This window comes from Sus scrofa, chromosome 9, assembly GCF_000003025.6.
Source record: "Sus scrofa isolate TJ Tabasco breed Duroc chromosome 9, Sscrofa11.1, whole genome shotgun sequence".
In the NCBI taxonomy this organism is placed as follows: domain Eukaryota; kingdom Metazoa; phylum Chordata; class Mammalia; order Artiodactyla; family Suidae; genus Sus; species Sus scrofa.
In genome coordinates, this window is record NC_010451.4 from 66,075,942 (window position 1) to 66,096,833 (window position 20,892).

Below are 20,892 nucleotides of genomic sequence, written 5' to 3' on the forward strand. Positions count from 1 at the left end.
CAATGTGCATTTCCTAACTTGGAGTGTTTCACAGTGGTTACGTGGGGAGGTCTCCTTTGGGGGTAGGCAGAATACATGCTGGAGAGCTGAGGGGCTGCATGTCTATGGTTTGCTCTTGGTGATTCAGAAAGACACGATGGTAGGGTAGGGTATGTGTGCTCATTCAACACACAGCTCTTACAGAGAAGAAGCTTTCATTACATCTGTATGTTTAACAATATAAAAGCATCTCTGAGTCACATTCTATAGCACCTAGGAGTCCAATACTAAATATTCAGTTCTCATTATACTATTTTTCACTAAGTATATTGTTTTGTATGACAGAATATCATGCTGTTTACATAATAATGGTAATGATAAGAATAGTTTTTATTTGTACTTAGATAACTCACACACACACACACACACACACACACACACACACACGCATACACAACAAGACCCTACTGTAGAGCACAGGGAACTATACGTCAGTATTTTGTGTTAACTTATAAGAATAAAGAATCTGAAAAAAAATCACATATATATATCTATATAACTGAAAGGCTATGCTGTGCACCTGAAACTGACGCAACATTGTAAATCAACTATATTTCAATTTAAAAATGCGTGGCAAAAAATAATCATTGGGTTATCTGGGATATGGGGATTCTATGTACTTCTCTTACAACTTTCCCTAAGTTTGAAATTAACAAATAGATTTTTCAAACAATTTTTAAAGAGGCAGGGGATGGATTTAAACATAATGTTGAGAAGATGGAACCCTATATGCTGAGAGGGCATATATGACCTTTTTTGGCTGTGCCCGTGGCATATGAAAATTCCCAGACCAGGGATTGAATCCAAGCCACAGCAGTGACACCGCCAAATCCTTAACTGTGAGGCCTCTAGAGAATGCCTGACTTTTTAAAAAAAGGTTTGTCTGCCTCATTCAACACTCAGCTCTTGTAGAGAAGAATCTTTAAATACGTCTGTATATTTAATAATATAAACATATCTGTAGGCACCTATGAGTCATATTCTATTGCACCTAGGAGCCCAATACTAAATATTCAGTTCTCATTATACTGTTTTTCACTAAGTATATTGTTTTGTATGACAGAATATCAGTGCTTTTTATATAATAATAGTAATGGTAAGAATAGTTTGGGTTTTTTTTAATTCTTTTTTTTTTTTTTTGTCTTTTCTTGGGCCGCTCCAGCAGCATATGGAGGTTCCCAGGCTAGAGGTCCAATTGGAGCTGCAGCCACCGGCCTACACCAGAGCCACAGCAAGGCAAGATCCAAGCCTCGTCTGCAACCTACACCACAGCTCACGGCAACACCGAATCCTTAACCCACTGAGCAAGGGCAGGGATCGAACCCGCAACCTCATGGTTCCTAGTCGGATTTGTTAACCACTGCGCCACGACGGGAACTCCTAAGAATAGTTCTTATTTGTGCTTAGGTAACTCTTACTCTATTTTACATACTTCAACTTAATCCTCACAAGACTCTATGTAGTCGAGACTATTATTATCCTTATTTATGGATGAGAAAACTAGGACACAGAGATGGCAAGGGTCTTAAGTTTGTAGAAGAACTGGTATTTGAACCCAGGCAGTCTGACTCTAGAGACTTTTTTTTTTTTTTTGGTCTTTTTTTTTTGGTCTTTTTAACACCATACTCGCAGCACATAGAGGTTCCCAGGCTAGGGGTCGAATCAGAGCTCTAGCTGCCAGCCTATGCCACAGCCACAGCAACTCAGGATCTGAGCCATGTCTGTGACCTACACCACAGCTCATGGCAATGCCAGATCCTTAACTCACTGAGCGAGGTCAGGGATCGAACCTGCATCCTCATGGATGCTAGTTAGGTTCACTAACTGCTGAGCCACGACGGGAATGCCTAGAGCTTATTTTTGATGCACATGTTCTTTGTTTCCAGAGCTCTGTTTAGGTTTCTACAAGACAGAAACTTGGTACCGTGATAAACAGTTGTTAACTCACAGGCTAAGACCCAGGGATGGAAGCTCTGTTGCAACCATTCCCAGGATGGTCATTAATTCACTAGGACCTAAGCATCGTCTCTCAAGAGAAGGCATTAAGGTCTGTCCAGGAGATGGATCAGACTAGGAAGTCAGAACACAAGATCATCAGCATCAGTGTAGAACAAAACCTCCTTTCCATTCAGACAACGGGACTGAGTAATCCATCCCCACCTCCCTTATCCCTGGCATTGAGTTTAAACACAGGGGATTCCGACAAAGGTTTTTTGTGGGTTTTTTTTTTTCCCCGGCCTTTTTAGGGCTGTACCCTCAGCATATGGAAGTTCCCAGGTTAGGGGTCAAATTGAAGCTGCAGCAGCCAGCCTACACCACAGCCACAGCAATGCCAGATCCCAGCCACATCTGTGACCTACACCACAGCTCATGGCAACGCCGGATTCTTAATCCACTGAGCGAGGCCAGGGATCGAACCTGCAACCTCATGGATACTAGTTGGATTCTTAACCCCCTGAGCCACGAACAGGAACTGCATCCTTGAGACTGTAGACTATTTTGTTTCCATACTGCCCACCAATCCCATTTTTCCCTCTTTAGCAGAAAGGGTCTTACAACCTAAGTTAAATACATTGGCTCAACTCCATCCTTCATCAGTGGAAGCATAAACTGTGTCCAGAGTCTCTCTAATGAAAAAAACATTGACGTGGCTTTCTCGGTGGTCGTAATCACCAAATCAAATGGGCTGCGTATGTGAGGTGATGAAACACACACATCACAGTATTAAATAGTGCCCCCAAATCAACATAATCCAATCTCAAACTGGTTTGTATTCCACTAGAACCCTACTAAAATGAGAGGAAAATGTGTATTCATTGTTGTTTCAAAGAAATGCTAATTCTACCTTTGCAGATTCTTATATAGGACTGTTAGGTACAGACCAGTGCTCTTACATAATTAAAGTCTATGGTCTTAGACAAACGTTTCAATAAACACATTTTCTACCACCTTTTACATGGAAATGTAAGTGCTTATTTACATTTACGTTCAGATTTAAAAAGGAACAGATGTCTTGGGGCTCCTCTGAGAAGCAAAATGGCTTATATATATATATCCTTCAGATCAAAACATTTTATGCCATCACAAACTTTCTATTTAATTCTATGGCCAATTCAAAATATTGATGTGGTTTTACTGGGAGTTCACGTAAAGCAAAGGCTGAAGGGCACTGGTCCTACCTGATGCATTTTAAACACTCAGGCTGCTGATTCTCCCCGTCAGTGTCTTTGCAGGAATTACAGAGGTGTAGTGGATGGCAAGGAATCCTTTAATGAGCCATGGGGAAGATTGAAAAAATCTTTTTAGAAAATTCGATATCAGAATTCCTTCATCAAATTTGAATTATGTTTAAATGGGAAGCTAGGGCTGCAGTGTACGGCAAGAATGTTTATTCGGGGGTTTCTTTTCATTTGGTATTTAAACCCAATAGCTTAAATCTAGACCATAATTGTAAACTTACCTCTTTGTCATTAGAGCTGTTTGGTAGATGTGATGAGGTGCGTTTTGAGCCCCTACTATGTGCCAAAGCCTGTGACAGCCACTGAAGGGGATAAAAGGCAATTGTAAGGGATGCACAGGATCGGCCTTTGAGACTTTCCTTACGTGATCCCAGGACTTTAACAGCAGGAAAAATGGGGAGGAGGATGGGAAAGTGAAAGGAATTCCAGGCATAAAGAACAGTTGAGAGAGTTCCCGTGGTGGCCCAGTGGTTAACGGATCCGACTAGGAACCATGAGGTTGCGGGTTCGATCCCTGCCCTTGCTCAGTGGGTTAAGGATTCGGTGTTGCCGTGAGCTGTGGTGTAGGTCGCAGACGCGGCTTGGATCCTGTGTTGCTGTGGCTCTGGCATAGGCCAAGACTACAGCTCAGATTAGACCCCTAGCTTGGGAACCTTCATGTGCCTCGGGTGCAGCCCTAGAAAATGCAAAAAAAGTAATAAATAAAAAATAAAGAACAGTTGAGACAAAGGCACACGGGAAGTTAAAGTGTGAGAGGGACAGAAACAAATAATTATCTTTTGGGCCAGATGACAAGGGAGGTAAAGTGACAGGAGACACTGGCGTCGCCTCACATTGTAAGGATCTTGTTCTAAAGTCTCCAGTCAGGACTTCCCATCGTGACTCAGTGGTATTGAACCTGACTAGGATCCAAGAGGATGCGGGTTCGATCCCTGGCCTCGCTCAGTGGGTTAAAGATCCAGCGTTGCCATGAGCTGTGGTGTAGGTCCCAGACGTGGCTTGGATGCCACATTGCTGTGGCTGTGGCGTAGGCCGGCAGCTGCAGCTCTGATTCAACCCCTAGCCTGGCAAGGTCCAGGGTGTGGCCCTGAAAAGACAAAAAATAAAAATAAATAAATAAAGACTCCAGGTGATTTAATAATGTGATTCGATCTCTGCTAGTAGATCTGAACCTGAATTGGGAAAACTTGGAGGCAGAGGCCAGTTAGGGAGATTTTGCAACTGTTCAAATTTTTTTTTTTTTTAAAGTATACGGATGCAAGCTAGGACAGCAGTGGTGGGAAGAGAAGGAAGGGTAGTTTTTTAAAATGCATAATCCTAAACCACAGGACTTGGCACCTGTTTATATGTGAGCAACTGTGGGGAGTGGGCATTTCAGGATAACGCTTGAAGCTCTGACCCTGGACAGTGGAAGGTGGTGTAAGAAGCAGAATTGAACAGGAGCCACAAATGCAGATTGGGGGTGAGGGAAAATGAGCTTAGTCTTGGATCCCCTGAGTGTGCAGGGAGAAATATAAATACATTTGACTAACCCCATCCTTATAAGCACTTGTTGGGTGAATGCAGGAAGGAGGGAAAGAAGGAAGGGGAAGAGGGGAAGGAAGGAAGGGAAGGGGAGAAGGAAGGAGCCCCTCCGGGACACTGGAGGCAGTTGGATACCCAGGCTTAAGCCTCGGAGAGGAAGCCTGTACAGAGATTCGAGGCGGAGTCATGACAGAAAGGCAGGAAGCAAGGGAAACGATGCAGAGCAGGAAGGGAAGGGGCTGAAGACAGACCTCAGGCCCCAGTTCATTTAGGGGCCCAAAGACAGAGCCAGCTCCGAACAGGCAGAGGGGCAGAACCAAGAATGGAGAGAGCATGGAGTTGCCATAGTTCAAGGTGGCAGGTGTCTCTACATGAGGAGGGACAGTGGTCCACAGACCTCGAAGGGGTCTCTAGAGCTGGGGACTTGGAGTTCATTATGGGAGCTAGTGATGCACCTGTTCCTAGGCTGAGACCTTTACCTGCCTCTCTCTTCCCAGCCGCCCTGTGCAGGCGCCGCTGTGAAACCACATGAAGGGAGGCCTAGATCTGTTAAAGTTGCACAACTAGCAAGGGGAAGGGTGGGGGCACTTAGTCAGCTGGGCCTCACCCCAAACCTGTTACTCTTACACAGCAGGCTGCGTGCTGCAAAGGCGATGTGGGTGGAGACCAGACTTCAGGGTGTGTGTGTGTGTTTATGGGAGAGAGAGAGAGAGAAAGGGAATAGGAACTCCCATTTTTTCCACCCTCACCATAGGTTTATATGCAACCACGGGTGGCAAAAGGAGAGAGGATGACAGCTGGAGGAGAGAGAGGGTGGCTGCTCTTTTAGGGACAGGCAGGAGGACACAGCTCCTCTGTTACTTGATGACTCCGGGTCCTGAGCTAGGACGTAGAAATGGTTTCAGGAAACAAGAGACCTGCATTAAAATGAACTTTTTTTTTTTTTTTTCCTTTTAGGGCCGCACCCACGGCATATGGAGGTTCCCAGGCTAGGGGTCTCATCGGAGGTACAGCTGCAGGCCTACACCACAGCCACAGCCACGCCGGATCCTTAACCCACGCCAGGGATCGAATCCACAACCTCATGGTTCCTAGTCAGATTCGTTTCTGCTGCGCCACGACGGGAACTCCCAAATCAGCTTATTTAAACTAGGATTTTACCTTTCTTAATACAGATGAAAAGTTCTATTTCCTATATTTAATATATGGGTAAAAGTATTCATCAGTAGAATTGTACCTACTTTTTTGGGTCCCTTGTTTTTTTCTGGTGAGAGTATGATATTTCCTTTCAAAATGATAGTGGCATTAAGCTCTGGATCATGGGAAAACAAAAGGAAAATAGGCCATGAGAACATACGAGCTAGCACAGGGAGCACACAACAATTGTAGGAATGAATTCTCTCAGTCACAGGGCAAAAGATTTTTGGAAGGGGAAGAAAATTCACTTGGCCCTTCTAAGGGAAAAAAGCATTTCTGCAGTGGTCTTTGTGGAACACACAGGCCTTCCCCCAGGAAAATGGGGAGGGCACCTTTCTGTATATTGTGGAGCCTGAGCTGGCTGCCTGTTTTTGTTTTTGTTTTATTTTATTTTTATTTTTATTTGCTTTTTAGGGCCGCACCTGCGGCATATGGAGGTTCCCAGGCTAGGGGTCAAATCAGAGCTATAGCTGCTGGTCTACACCACAGCCATAGCAACGCCAGATCCGAACGGCGTCTTTGACCTACACCACAGCTCACAGCAACACTGGATCCTTAACCCACTGAGTGAGGCCAGGGATCGAACCTAAAACCTCATGGTTCCTAGTTGGATTCATTTCCACTGTGCCACATGGGGTTTGCTTTTTAGGGCTGCACCCAAGGCATATGGAAGTTCCCAGGCTAGGGGTCGAATCAGAGCAGCAGCTGCCAGCCTATGCCACAACTACAGCAATGCCAGATCCTTGACCCACTGAGCAAGGCCAGGGACCAAACCCGCATCCTCATAGATACTAGTTAGGTTCCTTTCCGCTGTACCACAACAGGGATTCCTGGCTGCCTGTTTTTAGTCTAGTCATTCATCGCCCCTTCAAACCAGCTCTGAGTCTCATGCATCCCTAATTGTCAAGATAGGGCAGAGGGGATTTCTCTGTATTCAGAGAAGCATCTAGGGAAGGGAAGGCCAAATCTGGGCTAAAAGCCTTTAAAATCGGGGGAACAGCCAAGAGAAGGAAAGGTTGTCATTAACCAACTCTTGGCTTCAGCCATTGGAGAAGTATTCTGATAGTTGTTGCACATTCAGCAGAGGTTTTAGTCGAAGGGGTTTTGTTTATTTATTTATAGGGCCATACTTGTGGCCTACGGAAATTCCCAGGCTAGGGGTCAATTCAGAACTGTAGCTGCCAGCCTACACCACAGCCACAGCAATGCCAGATCCGAGCCATGTCTGTGACCTGCACCACAGCTCAAGGCAATACTGGATCCTTAATCCGCTGATCGAATGGATGGAACCCACATCCTCATGGATACTAGTCAGATTTGTTACCGCTGAGCCATGACAGGAACTCCTGGAGGGCGTTTTAAATGAGGTCCCCAAGTCAAATATATTGGGGAGGTTTGAAAAGAGGTTAGATCATTAAAGCTATGTCCGCCTAGGGCCAAAACAATGAATGAAAGTGAGAGAAATCAAATGCATCCATTGTTTGGAGGACATAATGCTCAGCCTCAGGTCTGGAACCGCCCTGCCCCCTCCACCACCACCCCACCTCAGGACTAGCTGTTTCTATTAAATGCCCAAGTCTGAAAGTCCACGAGACCCCTCCACTCCTATGGCACCAGGTCTATGAGGCTCCTCCAAGGAGCAAATTCAAATGTCCAATTCAGACCTGACCTTGAGAAGCAGGTTTTCTACTTGGACTAACCACTGGCCTTGGACTAACCACTGGCCTTGGACTAACCATTGACCTTGCAGAATTGCTTTACAAGAGTAGGACTGAACTTGGAGTTCCCTTCTTGGCACAGTGGTTAATGAATCTGACTAGGAACCATGAGGAGGTTGCAGGTTTGACCCCTGGCCTCACTCAATGGGTTAAGGATCCCATGTGGCTGTGGCTGTGGTGTAGTTCACAGACTAGGCTCGGATCCCGTGTTGCTGTGGCTCTGGCATAGGCCGGTGGCTACAAGCTCCAATTAGACTCCTAGCCTGGGAACCTCCATATGCCGCAGGAGTAGCCCTAGAAAAAGGCAAGACGACCAAAAAAAAAAAAAAAAAAAAAAAAAAAGAGTAGGACTGAACCAGAGCTTCCGCTAGCAGTTGGCTAGCATCAGTGGACTGTCTCAAGCAATAGCAAAGCTTGCAAATCAAAGGACCAGTTTTCTGCTAGCCCTAGCTCAAATGCACTGCTGTGGGAGGCTGCATGCTGAGAACAAGGATGGCCTGGCTTATGACCACAACAGCTTGCTTGTGCAGCGCTGACCTGCAGTCCTAGGCAGCCATAAGCCTTCCTCTCCAGAATCTTCTAGTCTGATACTGCAGAGGGCTGGTCTAGACCCTTTAGCTCCTGTCTCTGGCAGGGAACAGAGCAGCCCCAGGTCTGGGTCAAGATTCTGAACACCTCCCAGATGTAGACATTGCCTGGGGTAGCCCTTTGTCCTGAGGTACCCCCATGCTAACTGGTCAGCTCAGGGGCCAGTGGGGTCTGTCTCCAAACCCTGCTGCCCTTTCTAGAAGAGTCCAGCCATGCCAGACCCTAGGGGTAAAGTTCTCAGCACTTGTCCCACCTCCAATACCAGGCATTCCAGGGGATTTTTCAGCAGGCCCCAGGCACTTATGTTGTTTGTTGAACTATTTGTTTGTATTCTATGAAATTGCCTTTTTTTAAGTAGAGCAGATATGGTCAAAAATATCATGTACTCATCCTCATAGTAGAAATTATGGAGAAGTGTAGGGTATATGATAGAGAGAACACAGTTAGGACAGTCAGACCCAGGTTCAAATCTTAGTTCTGTCACTTTTTTGTCACAGTACATGCAACATATATGAATTCCTGCTATGTGCCTAGTGCTATTCTGGGACCTGGACACAGGGTGGTAACAAAGACAGACGGGCCTTCCTCTTCATGGTACATTCTACTGGATGCTTACCTCTTAGGGTAAATGAGATGATGTATATTAGGCACGAAATGCATTGGTGACCTTTTTTTTTTTTTTTTTTTTTGTCTTTTTGCCATTTTCCTAGGCCGCTCCCATGGCATATGGAGGTTCCCAGGCTAGGGGTCAAATCAGAGCTGTAGCCACCGGCCTGAGCCAGAGCCACAGCAACACGGGATCCGAGCCGCGTCTGCAACCTACACCACAGCTCACAGCAACGCCAGATCCTTAACCCACTGAGCAAGGCCAGGGATTGAACCCACAACCTCATGGTTCCTAGTCGGATTCATTAACCACTGAGGCACGACGGGAACTCCTGCATCGGTGACTTCCAATAAATGTTAGTTTCTGTTTTTTACTGTAGCTCACATAGGACTCCTGATAAATATATATTGAATGAAAGAGCCTTGGAATGCATTGTGGGAGCCCAAACTAGAGACCCCTGCAGGAGAATAGTGTCCCTGGGGTGGGTGGGGGGCACTGAAAGTGACTCCAGAGGCCACTGCTCCCCAGCTGTGGTCAGCTCCCATTAAGTCAGGAAGGCAGTAGGCATAGGAGATGTTGAGTGAGTTACAATCTGGTTCTTCTTTCTTAATGGATGTGCCATCCCTTTATCCAAAGGAAATGATTGTCCAATGTATTGACTGAGGCAAAGCAGAGGTGGAGACCTCAAAGGAGACCTGGAAATGACCTGTAGGAACTTCTGGTTTTAGAAATCAAACACAGAAGCGGCTCTGGTTAGTAAGAGAATGTGCAAATTGACCAGTCCTTCCCCAGACTGTTCCCCCATTGAGTCCCTGGCAGGAAGACAGACATGGAGTCACAGATTCCTTTTGCAACCCAGGAGCCTGTTTTTCAGGCTCTGTGTGCAAACAGGCCACATGGATATTTCACAGGTCACCCTGCCTACCATTTAAACCTGCATACATCATGCTGGCCATGGTCTGAGTAAGAGCGCAGCAGCTACCTAGCAAAACAGCTTTTTTTTTTTTTTTGTCTTTTTGCCTTTTCTGGGGCCGCTCCCATGGCATATGGAGGTTCCCAGGCTAGGGGTCTAACCGGAGCTACAGCTGCCAGCCTACACCAGAGCTACAGCAACGCGGGGTCCAAGCCGCCTCCGCGACCTACACCACAGCTCACGGCAATGCCGGATCCTTAACCCACTGAGCCAGACCAGGGATCGAACCTGAAACCTCATGGTTCCTAGACAGATTCGTTAACCACTGAGCCACGACAGGAACTCCAGCACAACTTCTGATGATACCTTCACTGTCATCATAGTCCTGAGCGCTGTCCAGTTCTCTGGGTCCGTTCATCACAGGCGATGCACAGGGAGTGGAGACCAACAATTGCATTAACTTCTTTTCATACACTTTTCTGGTGGAAGCTGAGGAGGAATGTGGAGAGTCGTTTAGTTGCTCTGATTATGTATGTGATCTCACTGGATTTCAGATATTTCCCAACTCAGATCTGTATTCATGTCCCTTACACGGTTGGCTAATTATGGCTTTTACAATAAGGTGGACCCCACGACTACTCGACGTACCCCTTTCCTTCCGCAAACACTTAAGGGGAGGCCTCTATGAATTAGCCATGGGGTCAGGCATTGGATATGTCAGAAGACAAACTTGTACATCCTATACGGGAAATATGGACAGTAAATCCATAAATAGCACAGTGCACATAGGAGAAATGCAAAAGGAAGGGAGTTCCCTGGCAGTCTAGTGGTTAGGATTCAGTGCTTTCACGGCAGCAGCTCAGGTTCAACTGAGATCCTACATCAAGCCACTGCCTGCCACGGCCAAGAAAACAAAACAGAAATGCAACAAAACAAAACAAAAGCCCAAACAACCCAGGGTGATATAATCAAGAAGTCACAGGTTTTCACTATTGGAAAAAAACCAATCCTTTCTCCCTGGCACCATATTTACTAATCTGTGAGTTATTTATGGCCTCTTCCCTCTATGGTTTTCTCTTTTTTATTTTTATTTTTTGTTTGTTTTTTCTCTCTTTTAAGGGCCGCACCCACGGCATAATGGAGGTTCCCAGGCTAGAGGTTGAATCAGAGCTGCAGCCACTGGCCTACACCACCGCCACAGCTATGCCCAATCCAAGCCACATCTGCGACCTATACCACAGCTCATGGCAACACCAGATCCTTACCCCACTGAGTGAGGCCAGGGATCGAACCTGCCTCCTCATGAATCATAGTCAGATTCGTTTCCGCTGAGCCATGATGGGAACACCTCTATGGTTTTCTGTTTTTTAAAAAGGATTTTTCCTATTTCTATTTTAATGGTTTTCATTGCCTATGTTCCTTCCCTTGTAAAGAATTCTCCACCTTTGGAGACAGCTTATAAGCAAGAATCGACTAGTCTTTAATAGTTGCTGCATACATACGCAGGATTGGGCCAGGTGAAAAGCCAAGCTTGTCGAGTTCACTCTGCAATTCTTCATCACTCAGACACCTCACATCCACCATGGCGATCAAAGTCTGGTCTCTTTTCTGACAGTGGAATCCTTGAAAGAGCAAACCATGAAGTTCATTCAGACAGACTTAAGAGAACTCAAACTTTGCCAGTCCACAAACGTGTGGCCAACCCCAAGTCCCCAGTTTTGGGGTGCACAGGCAGTAAAGCAAAGATCTACCCCTCTCAGCTGTTTTTCTGTCATAAGTCTCTTCTGGGTTTAGTCGCCTTGATGCAAAGGTCTGAATGAGTGTCACTTTCCCCAGTGTCTTTGCAGTTCAATCATTGCTAACTTTTCTGCTCGACTCATGTGAGAAAAAGCTCCAGCACAAAGTGAACAAATATTTCCATTACTGCTTAGGAACCCTGCGTAAGAGCAAGCTCTGAAAAGATAAGAAGTTAATTAAATATGAAAGAGCTGAGAGAGATTTTTCTGTGAGTTAAATAAAAGTTATTTATCCCTGCCCTCCTTTTGATGAGAGTACAGAGAGTACGGTGCATTCAGTTATGGCAAACAGTAGTCTTTTCACACTTGTAATTTAGCTCTGAACATAACGAGACGGTAGTTTTTAATTAACCGCCAGCAGACTTTGTAATTGCTGAATTGGCATTTGAAAAAAGTCAGCTATTCATTCTCTGGCACACAAATTGATTTATATAGATTTACACAAGTCTTGATACGGCTTTCCAAATCTGCACAGCTTCAGGTTCAATCAGTTTTATTCCGTTCATCCCTTTATCCCCCCAAACTGACCCTTCCACCTACTTAACAAAATCCTGGAAAGACAGACGCGTTCGTCAAACCTTTTAACAGAGATTTTTAATTTAGGAGTTTATTTATTGTACCTCATTTCGATCATGTTTCCAGTCTTTTTAATATTGCAGTAAGAAAATGACTGCAAGGCAATTACTCAGCATAGGAGGATCTGGACCAATTTTAAGTAATGACTTTGCTTTTATTGGTGATCAATCAATGTCCAATTAGGAAGAATATTGTATACAGGCTAGAAAAAGCTGCAAATTGTCATGTAGAACAGGGTTGTTCAAGAAAGCCTAGCTTACCAGTCTTCCACCTTAAAGCTGTATTTGGACCAGAGTCACACTCTGGCACATAGTAGGTGCTTAGTAACTATAAGTTTCCTTCTCTCCTATGTGGTCGGGAAGCTGAATTGACACTTTCTGGCCACTAGCAAACAACCTAATGCTATGAAGAAAAATGACAGTGCGCCTCAGAATTTTTTTTTTAAACTGGATTTTTTTTTTTTCTAACTCAGGAAGATCCTATGACACTTGTTCCTGAGAGCAGCTGTTGTCTCACCACCTTCCCAAAAATAACCTCCTAAAGAGCCCTCATCAATTTCAAGTGACACTAGACAATTACTTAAAGGAATACACATGTGGAAGAAATACACTCCAAAGGAATCCAACTGAATGATTAATCCACTTACCCATTTACATGGTTGTCTAAAGTCTATGCAGTTGGGTTGGTTACTAAACCCTTGAGTTTCACCCAAGGGTTTCCACTAGCAACCAATCCCTTTTTGCCTGTTAGGTGTTATGGTAATCATAATGCTGACAGTGTGACATCAGAAACCCCCCTGGCAACAGAATGATGTGAAAGTCGGATGTTTAATTTAACCTGAGTTCAAACAGAAGGCGGCGCTGGTCGACTTCATAGGCAGACGGCCAGGACAACCTGTCAAGAGATGCAGAGACGTTATCGTTGCGCACAGGCAGTTCGAAGGAGCTGCTACCAAACCAAGTGGTGCCAAGAAACTGGGAAGATACAGGAGAAATCAAACAGATTCAAGTGTCTAGGCTGTCATCAAAAGACTCACAGTGGTAGATGGGTAATTTGGCCGTATATTCTAGGGAAAATGAGAAAGCGGAAGAAACATATATATGAACTTGTTAAGAAACTGCTCATTTAGGAATACGAATCGGTTCAGAGTACAGATAAATAATAATACATTGCAGAACGTTGACAGTTTGGGCCTTTTCGCAGCACTCTCATATCATCTCATTTCATCCTCTGAGTGTTCCTGTAAGACCTCTGGCACATACATTATTAACCATATTGCAGAAGGCTAGTTGTTGTTGCTTTATTTTGTTTAAGATCCCTCGGACCATGAGCTTGGGTATTGCAAAAAAGGCTGCTGAGACTTTTAAAAACAATTATGCCATGGAGTTCCCATTGTGGCACAGTGGTTAACGAATCCGACGAGGAACCATGAGGTTGCGGGTTCGATCCCTGCCCTTGCTCAGTGGGTTAAGGATCCTGTGCTGCCGTGAGCTGTGGTGTAGGTGGTTTCAATTGCAGACGCGGCTCTAGCGCAGGCAGGCAGCTACAGCTCCGATTAGACCCCTAGCCTGGGAACCTCCATATGCCGCAGGAGCGGCCCTAAAAAAGGCAAAAAGACAAAAAAAAAAAAAAAAAAAAAAAAGAACAAAACAAAAAACAATTATGCCAGATGAAATGTAACTTTGTGAAAACACAATGACTTAATTACATGCCAGGCGTGGGGGTGAGAAGATCATTGGAAGGAGTTAAGGGGACCGTGGGGCCAGCCTGCCTCAAGTCAAATCCCAGCTCTATCTCTTACCAGCTGGGTGACGTTGGGTGGGTAAGTTACCAACATCACTGTCACTGTCTGCTTTTCTTGTTCTCTAGTAGGAATGACAATGGGACCTACCACACAAGGCTTCGGTGTGGATTCACTTAGTTATAATACACATTAAGTGCTTGGCACGTCATTAAGTACTATATAAATGTTGTCCACTATTCTAATTTTTCATGAGCTCTACATTCAGAACAAGTCTACCTTCCGTCTCTTCCTCAGGAGGCTCTATCCCATTTACACTTACCCCTGGGATGCTATTATTTCAACACTTTGCAGATTCTGGGAAAGGACAGAGCCTCTTTGCTTGCAAGTCAGGGAGTCTCACTGAGTCATCCCAGGCTGTGGTTCCAAGCGCCATGGCTCCAGAGTTTCTGAATAGAGCATCAGTTTCCAAATAAACACGTAATGCAAACATTTGCCAACATCTAAACACTGGATTCACCAAACAAAGAATTTGAAAATTGACACATTTGTTTCAGTCAAAGCAAATAAATGATAGGCTTGGGTTATTAGGATGCACAAGCATTTTATTTACATTTCCCAGAATTGCTTTCAACAGAAAGGCAGCCAGCAGGTGGAACTGCTTCCATTTAAGCAGACTATCAGGATGAAACTGGCATTTCTAAAATACTTTCTTGGTCAGACCTCTGGGGCTGAAGACAAGCTGGGCTGACAAAGGATTCAATCAGATGATCTGATCGGGTTGAGCCCCCTATTATGTGTAAACCATTCTGTCTGAAGTTATTCTCTGAAGATCCCACCAGCGCATTCATGATTCTATTCTTAACGTTATTCTGTTGACGAATTCCTGTATTCTGCGGTATCCTGATCCTGAAATACTTGGTTTTCAGGTTTACAGAAACCATTCCCTTGGTTTTATCTGTGAGATCCTGGTCATTAGCTTGTTTTTTCTTTTATTCTCTCCATGGCTGCAAAGATATTTTATTCCATTTCTCCAGGGAAACAAGTTTTAATTGCCAATCGACTAGGTATTCAACATGATAAGGTATCTAAACCCTGAGAGCTTCCTCCTTTCATTAAAATGTAGATCCAATTTCTTTTCCCTTAATGCCACATGCTGTTATTAAACTGAAATAACGGAAATAGTAAAAGCCAGATGTCACTTCAGTCTCAGGTTTGACGTGGGGCACAATTTCCTCTGCTCAAGTTTAATCTGCTGTTATTTACTAACCCCATCCTTTGGAAGAATGCACAATTTAAATGTAAATGCAATTTACATAGGGGAGCAGATAGTAGATTTGTGGTTTCAATTGCCAATAACATTTGCAAAGGGGGAAATCAACTAAAGCAACGATCAGCAGCTGTCAGGCTAAGGTCTGCATCACTTGCCATTCTTCTACAACTTTCTTCTGAAGCCACCTGCTCAGAGCCTCAGCGAGGCAGGTACAAGCAAGGGGAGAACTGAAGCATTTTCGTAGATATTTCAGGCGGCACCTACTGCTGACGGGGGGAGAAAGGAGGAAGTTTGAGTTTCGATGAGCTAATCTGGTTGACATCATTGTTGAAATCATTAACCAATTTCTTTCAACAAATATTTATTGATTTCTTCTTATGGGACAGACTCTAAGCTTGGCCTAAATTAGGAAGAGAGAGAGAAGAGAATAAATACAAAGATGCAAGAGCTAAGGAGGTCTCTTGTGGCGCAGTGGGTTAAGGATCCGGCATTGTCACTGCAGCAGCTTGGGTTGCTAAAAAAAGAGAGAGAGAGATAACAAAAGCTGTCCTTCTCCCCTGCCCCTCTCCTGCCCCCGCTCCTCCCCCTTCCTTCTCCTTCTTCTTCTCCTCCCCTCCCCCCGCTTCCTCTTCCTCTTCCTCTCCTTCTCCTCCTCCTCCTTCTTCTTTTGGCCACACTTGTGGCCTGTGGAAGTTCCCGGGCCAAGGGCTGAACTCAGGCCATAGCAGTGACAATGCCAGATCCCTGACCTGCTGAGCCACCAGGGAACTCAGCTACAGTCCTTCTTTGAAGGAGCTCATCCCCTTAAAAGAAAGCAAATAATCATAAGAAAATTAGATAAGCTGTTCACAGTGTGTTATAGGAGCCCAGCTTGGGGTGGTTCTAAGGGTTGGAAGTTTTATTTGGGCTGAGATTTCTAGAATGAGCAATAGTTTGCCCTATTACAAGGGGGCTGGGAAAAGCCATCCTAGGAATGGGGTGAGTGAGAAGGAAATGAGCCAGGTGGATGAGTGGGGCCAACTTAGAAAGAATTCTGTGGGCTATGCTTAAGGAGCTTATCCCTAGACACATGTGGCCATTTGTAAGTGGCACATGGCATGACAAAATTTATGTTTGGACATTAGGTGGAGGAGGGTGTATTTGTGTATTTGATAGAATGTTGGTTTGATTCTGAGTGGAGAATGAGTTAGCAGGGCAGGGTCTGAGGCTACTTGGGGGAGCTGTTACAACAGTCCAGAAAAGAGTTGACTCAGTTTCCACTATGGCACAATGGGTTAAGAATCTGATGGCAGTGGCTTGGGTTGGTACAGAGGCTCGGCTTCCATTCCCCAGCTCCAGTGTTGCTGCAGCTATGTCGTAGACTGCAGCTGCATCTTGGATTCAATCCCTGGTCCAGGAACTTCCAATATGGAGCAAGTGCAGCCATAAAAAATAGAGTCAACTCAGACTTGGACCAGGCCAGTTTGTGGGAGGACTAGAGAGGAAGACATATGATTTGTGAATGATTTAGGAGCTGGACCAGCCCAGATAGTGTGTCTGACCAGATCTTTCCTCTTTGTTTCACTTGTTTAGGCACCACCTCAGTCTAAATCCCTTGTCTCAGCCTTGCGCTTGCTTCACAAGGAACCATCTGGAGTTTGGTCTACGCAGCACCAACACTTAAAAAATTATTCTGGGAGTTCCTGTCAGGGCGCAGTGGTTAATGAATCCGACTAGGAACCGTGAGGTTGCGGGTTCCGTCCCTGCCCTTGCTCAGTGGGTTAACGATCTGGCGTTGCCGTGAGCTGTGGTGTAGGTTGCAGACGCGGCTTGGATCCCACGTTGCTGTGGCTCTGGCGTAGGCCAGCGGCTATAGCTCCGATTTGACCCCTAGCCTGGGAACCTCCATATGCCACGGGAGTGGCCCAAGAAATGGCAAAAAGACAAAAAAAAAAATTATTCTGTATCCATCTAGTCAACCCTGGATTCTCCACACTAGTTGAAGGCAGCAGCAATGCAGATAATCCTTCGCTCTCTTCTCTTTGGCTTTGGAATTAATTACACTTTTAAGAGCAAATTTGCCTTCCTAATTAATTTTTCTTAGGCTAATATTAAAATTAACTAATATTCTCAGACCCCATGACAGTTGGGCAAGGGAAGTGGGAGTAGGGGAGGGGAGCAGGAGAGGGGAGCTGCTCAGACTCAGGCTGAGCAGCCAGAGAAAACCATGCCACACTAAGATTTTGCGTGGATCGTGCATGGAGGCCAGAAGATGGGCCTGGCTCCCAACGTGTAACCAAAGACTCAGCTCCCTTGGGAGTTCAGTTACTCAGCACCCACGACACACTGGGTGCCCTGCTCAGACTGAAGATAAGCAGATGTATAAAACAGAGCGCTTTCAAGGAGCCACCTGTTTCCTGGGGACAACGGAGGAGTGAACGGATTGTTTAATCACATGCAGTGAGGGCTCTGGCAGAAGAATCTTCTCCCCAGGAGAATAAGGCATGAACAAGGGTAATGAAAAAAAGCCCAAACCAAATTTGTGTGAAACAAAGAGAAGAAAGTCTTTTAATTGCCATTTTAGAAACACAATAGCAAATAGGCTTTCAATAAGATGAGTGCATATACTTTCTTCTTTCAGCAACGCCCAAATTAGTAAATGCTGCTTATGTGAAGTAACGCATGTTCTTCCCAGCAGGTTTTTTTTTTTTTTTTTTTTGGCCATGCCCAAGGCATGCAAAAATTTCCTGGGCCAGGGATCAAACCCGTGCCACAGCAGTGACAACACGGGATCCTCAACTCACCCAGCCACCAGGGAACTCCCTTTCCCAGCTATAATACTCCAGCCCCAAGATTTGCTCTGAGCTGCCATGGAGGGATGGGGGCACAGAGTAGCCCCACTCCAGGGCAACCAAAGCAGCTCAACTCCCACCAGCTTTACATACTGGGCTCCTATGAGAATTGCCTTTAACGGCAGAATTTTCACTGCTACTCAAAAGTTAGGAAACTACCCACCTGCCCCTTTCTCTGTGCTGCTTCTTAAAACCAAAGTGGATCTATCGTCTAGTCCTGTTATGAAGACAAACCAAACCTCCTATGCTGACCAATTATTACCTTGAGGGCTCCCTTCCTGGTGTCCTGAATACATGTGCATAATACATGTGCAAGAAATGCTGGACAGACTGTGGACAGTAGAAAGACAACATGAGGTTTTTGTCTTCAAAGGGATTCCACTCTAGATGGAGATACAAACCCAAAACACATAAAAGGTAAGAAGTCAAATTCATAAGCAGTTACCAACATAGTACCCATAAATGCTGCAGAAGTTCAGAAGCGGAGAAGAAAAAAAAATCACCATTGGTTAGGGGCGGGAAGTGTTCAGGGAGCACTTCCTGGAGGAGGTGGAACTTAGAGAGGGACCTATTGAACAAGTAAGAGGAGAGGCAGGAAGCAGGAGAATGGGCATTCTAGGAAGGACGGATGCAGCATGAACAAAGTCTTAGAGCAGGAATGGGGATCGGAAGAGTCCAGCTTCAGCCAAAGAAGCTACACAGAGGTGCTTTATATAAGTGGATGGACATGGTTGAGCCAGAGAGCTCTAGGATTTCCTACTAAGGTGTAGGACCTCAGGTCCCTACTCCTGCAGGATCCTTCCATTCTGGGGCCCTCTGATGCCAATGACGGGGTATGTCTGGAGACCTCTGACAGATGCTCAGTGATGATAGCGTGGTTCACTGATAGATTTGTCAGAAAGACTAAGCTGACAGCACAGGGCAGGAGGCCCTGCAGGAGAAGAGATGCCAGTTGGGAGGGAGATGTCTGGGGGCTGGGGCAGGGGGCTTTGTCCTAGTCTCCCCATAAATGATAATGAACAGTAGCGGAGGGAATGTGGGAGTTGCAACCAGGAACTCAGGACCCTCCAGAGGATCTTAGAAGCAAATGCAAAATGGTCAGGAGCAGACTCTGGGGTCAGACGCCCTCCCTTTGCATCCTGGACCTGCCACTTACTATAAACTCGGTTACCTGTCAACTCAATTTACAGGCTTTCACATCTGTAAAAAGGAAATATAGTAATAGTCCATTCTTCGGGGAATGATTGAGGACTGAGTTAATGGACCGCCTGTGTTTAAAACACTCTTTTCAGTCGTGCCCATGGTAAGAGCTCAGAAATGTGAGTGAACTCTGCCAGGATACCAGGGTCCTATCCCAGGGGTCTGGTGGGAAGGGGACACGGGTGTGAGAGGGCATCTCTTGACCTCATTTGGTATCATAGTCCCCCGCCCCTTTCCCTGGGAACGTGGGGAAACTGAAAGTAGCTTGTCCTCCTATAATGACCAGTCAGGGATCCGCTTTTCCTCTAAGGGACATTGGAGAGAGAAAGAGAACACAGTGGAGGGAACACGCGTACATGGCAGTAAGTGCTGTTCAGCATAAGGAACAACCCGCTAAAGAGCAGCCAGATTTAATAAAAGACTAGACACGCCAAGATGGAGAGGGCATGGTGGAACATCCATCCTGGCTCTTAAACCCCAGGAGAGGTGCATTCCCATGGCTTAAAGAAGACTCTGTACCAGCAAGGGCTTGAAGACAAGCACAGAAAGATAATCAAGGTAGAAGCAAAAGAAGAACAAGCAGGAGCATAAAATGGAGCCAAGAGGGAGGCTAAGTTGCAAACCCTAATGGCTGAAATATACATTTACTGTACTTGCAGGAGGCGCTCCAAGTTGACTCAGCTTTCCAGCAACCAGACACACACAAATCTATAATTCGAGACTCAGAAAATGAAAACAGCTGTTCCAGAGAATTTTAACTGTTGCTGGTGCTAAGAAGTGTGGACGTTTCACGAGGATCCTCTGGGTGTGCAAAGCAATGGGGTGACTCACAAGGGGTCAGGCTGGAAGACTGGCAGGGGCCAGTGGGTGAAGGGCCTCAGAGGCACGAGAAGAAGGAGCCCCAAAGCATCACCCTAAGGACAGTGGGAGCCGCTGAAGGTTTTATGATGGCTTTTTGCTTCCACAGGTTTCAAACTCAATTTGTTTTAAACAGTTTCAAACAGAAGTAAATTACAAGCAAGTCAAGTGAAAGTATAATGACATCCCCATCACCCTTCACTCTGCTTCAACAGTTGCCAACATTTTGCCTGTCACCAAAGGGCTTTGAGCAGGGAAGTGACATGATGACATCTTTGTTTGAGGAAGATGCCTCTGGATGCAATGGAGAGAATGACAGGCATGGAGCAGGGACAGGAGACCATGAGATTGCAGCAAACTATTTATTCATGTACTCACTCTCTCCCTCAACAAATACTTCCTAAGTCCCACTATGTGCCCTGCACCGTTCTGGGTGCTGTGCATTTAAGGGTCAATAAAGCAGATGGGCATTATGGTTGTGGCGCAGTGGTTAACAAATCCGACGAGGAACCGTGAGGTTGCGGTTCGGTCCCTGGCCTTGCTCAGTGGGTTAAGGATCCGGCGTTGCCGTGAGCTGTGGTATAGGTTGCAGATACGGCTCAGATCCCAAGTTGCTGTGGCTCTGGCGTAGGCTGGCAGCTCCATCTAGACCCCTAGCCTGGGAACCTCCATATGCCGCGGATGCAGCCCAAGAAAATGGCAAAAAGACAAAAAAAAAAGCAGATGGGGTTCTTGTCCTCTTCGAGATGTGCCCTTGGAGGGGAAAGCAGATAAACAAACAGATGAAGTGAA

General features: G+C 45.6%; 1 protein-coding gene across 1 annotated transcript in view; it reads right to left on the bottom strand.

The window, feature by feature from the left end:
* The window catches only part of LEMD1 (LEM domain containing 1), a 30,448-nt gene extending 17,524 nt beyond the window's left edge, over positions 1-12,924 (bottom strand). The window contains exons 1-4 of the mRNA XM_003357393.3: positions 12,844-12,924; positions 11,328-11,447; positions 10,192-10,314; positions 6,044-6,114 (exon numbers count right to left, since the gene is read on the bottom strand). Of these exons, the coding sequence (XP_003357441.2) occupies positions 6,044-6,114; positions 10,192-10,314; positions 11,328-11,447; positions 12,844-12,847 (318 nt within the window). The 5' untranslated portion in view covers positions 12,848-12,924. The remainder of the gene's footprint in view (positions 1-6,043; positions 6,115-10,191; positions 10,315-11,327; positions 11,448-12,843) is intronic.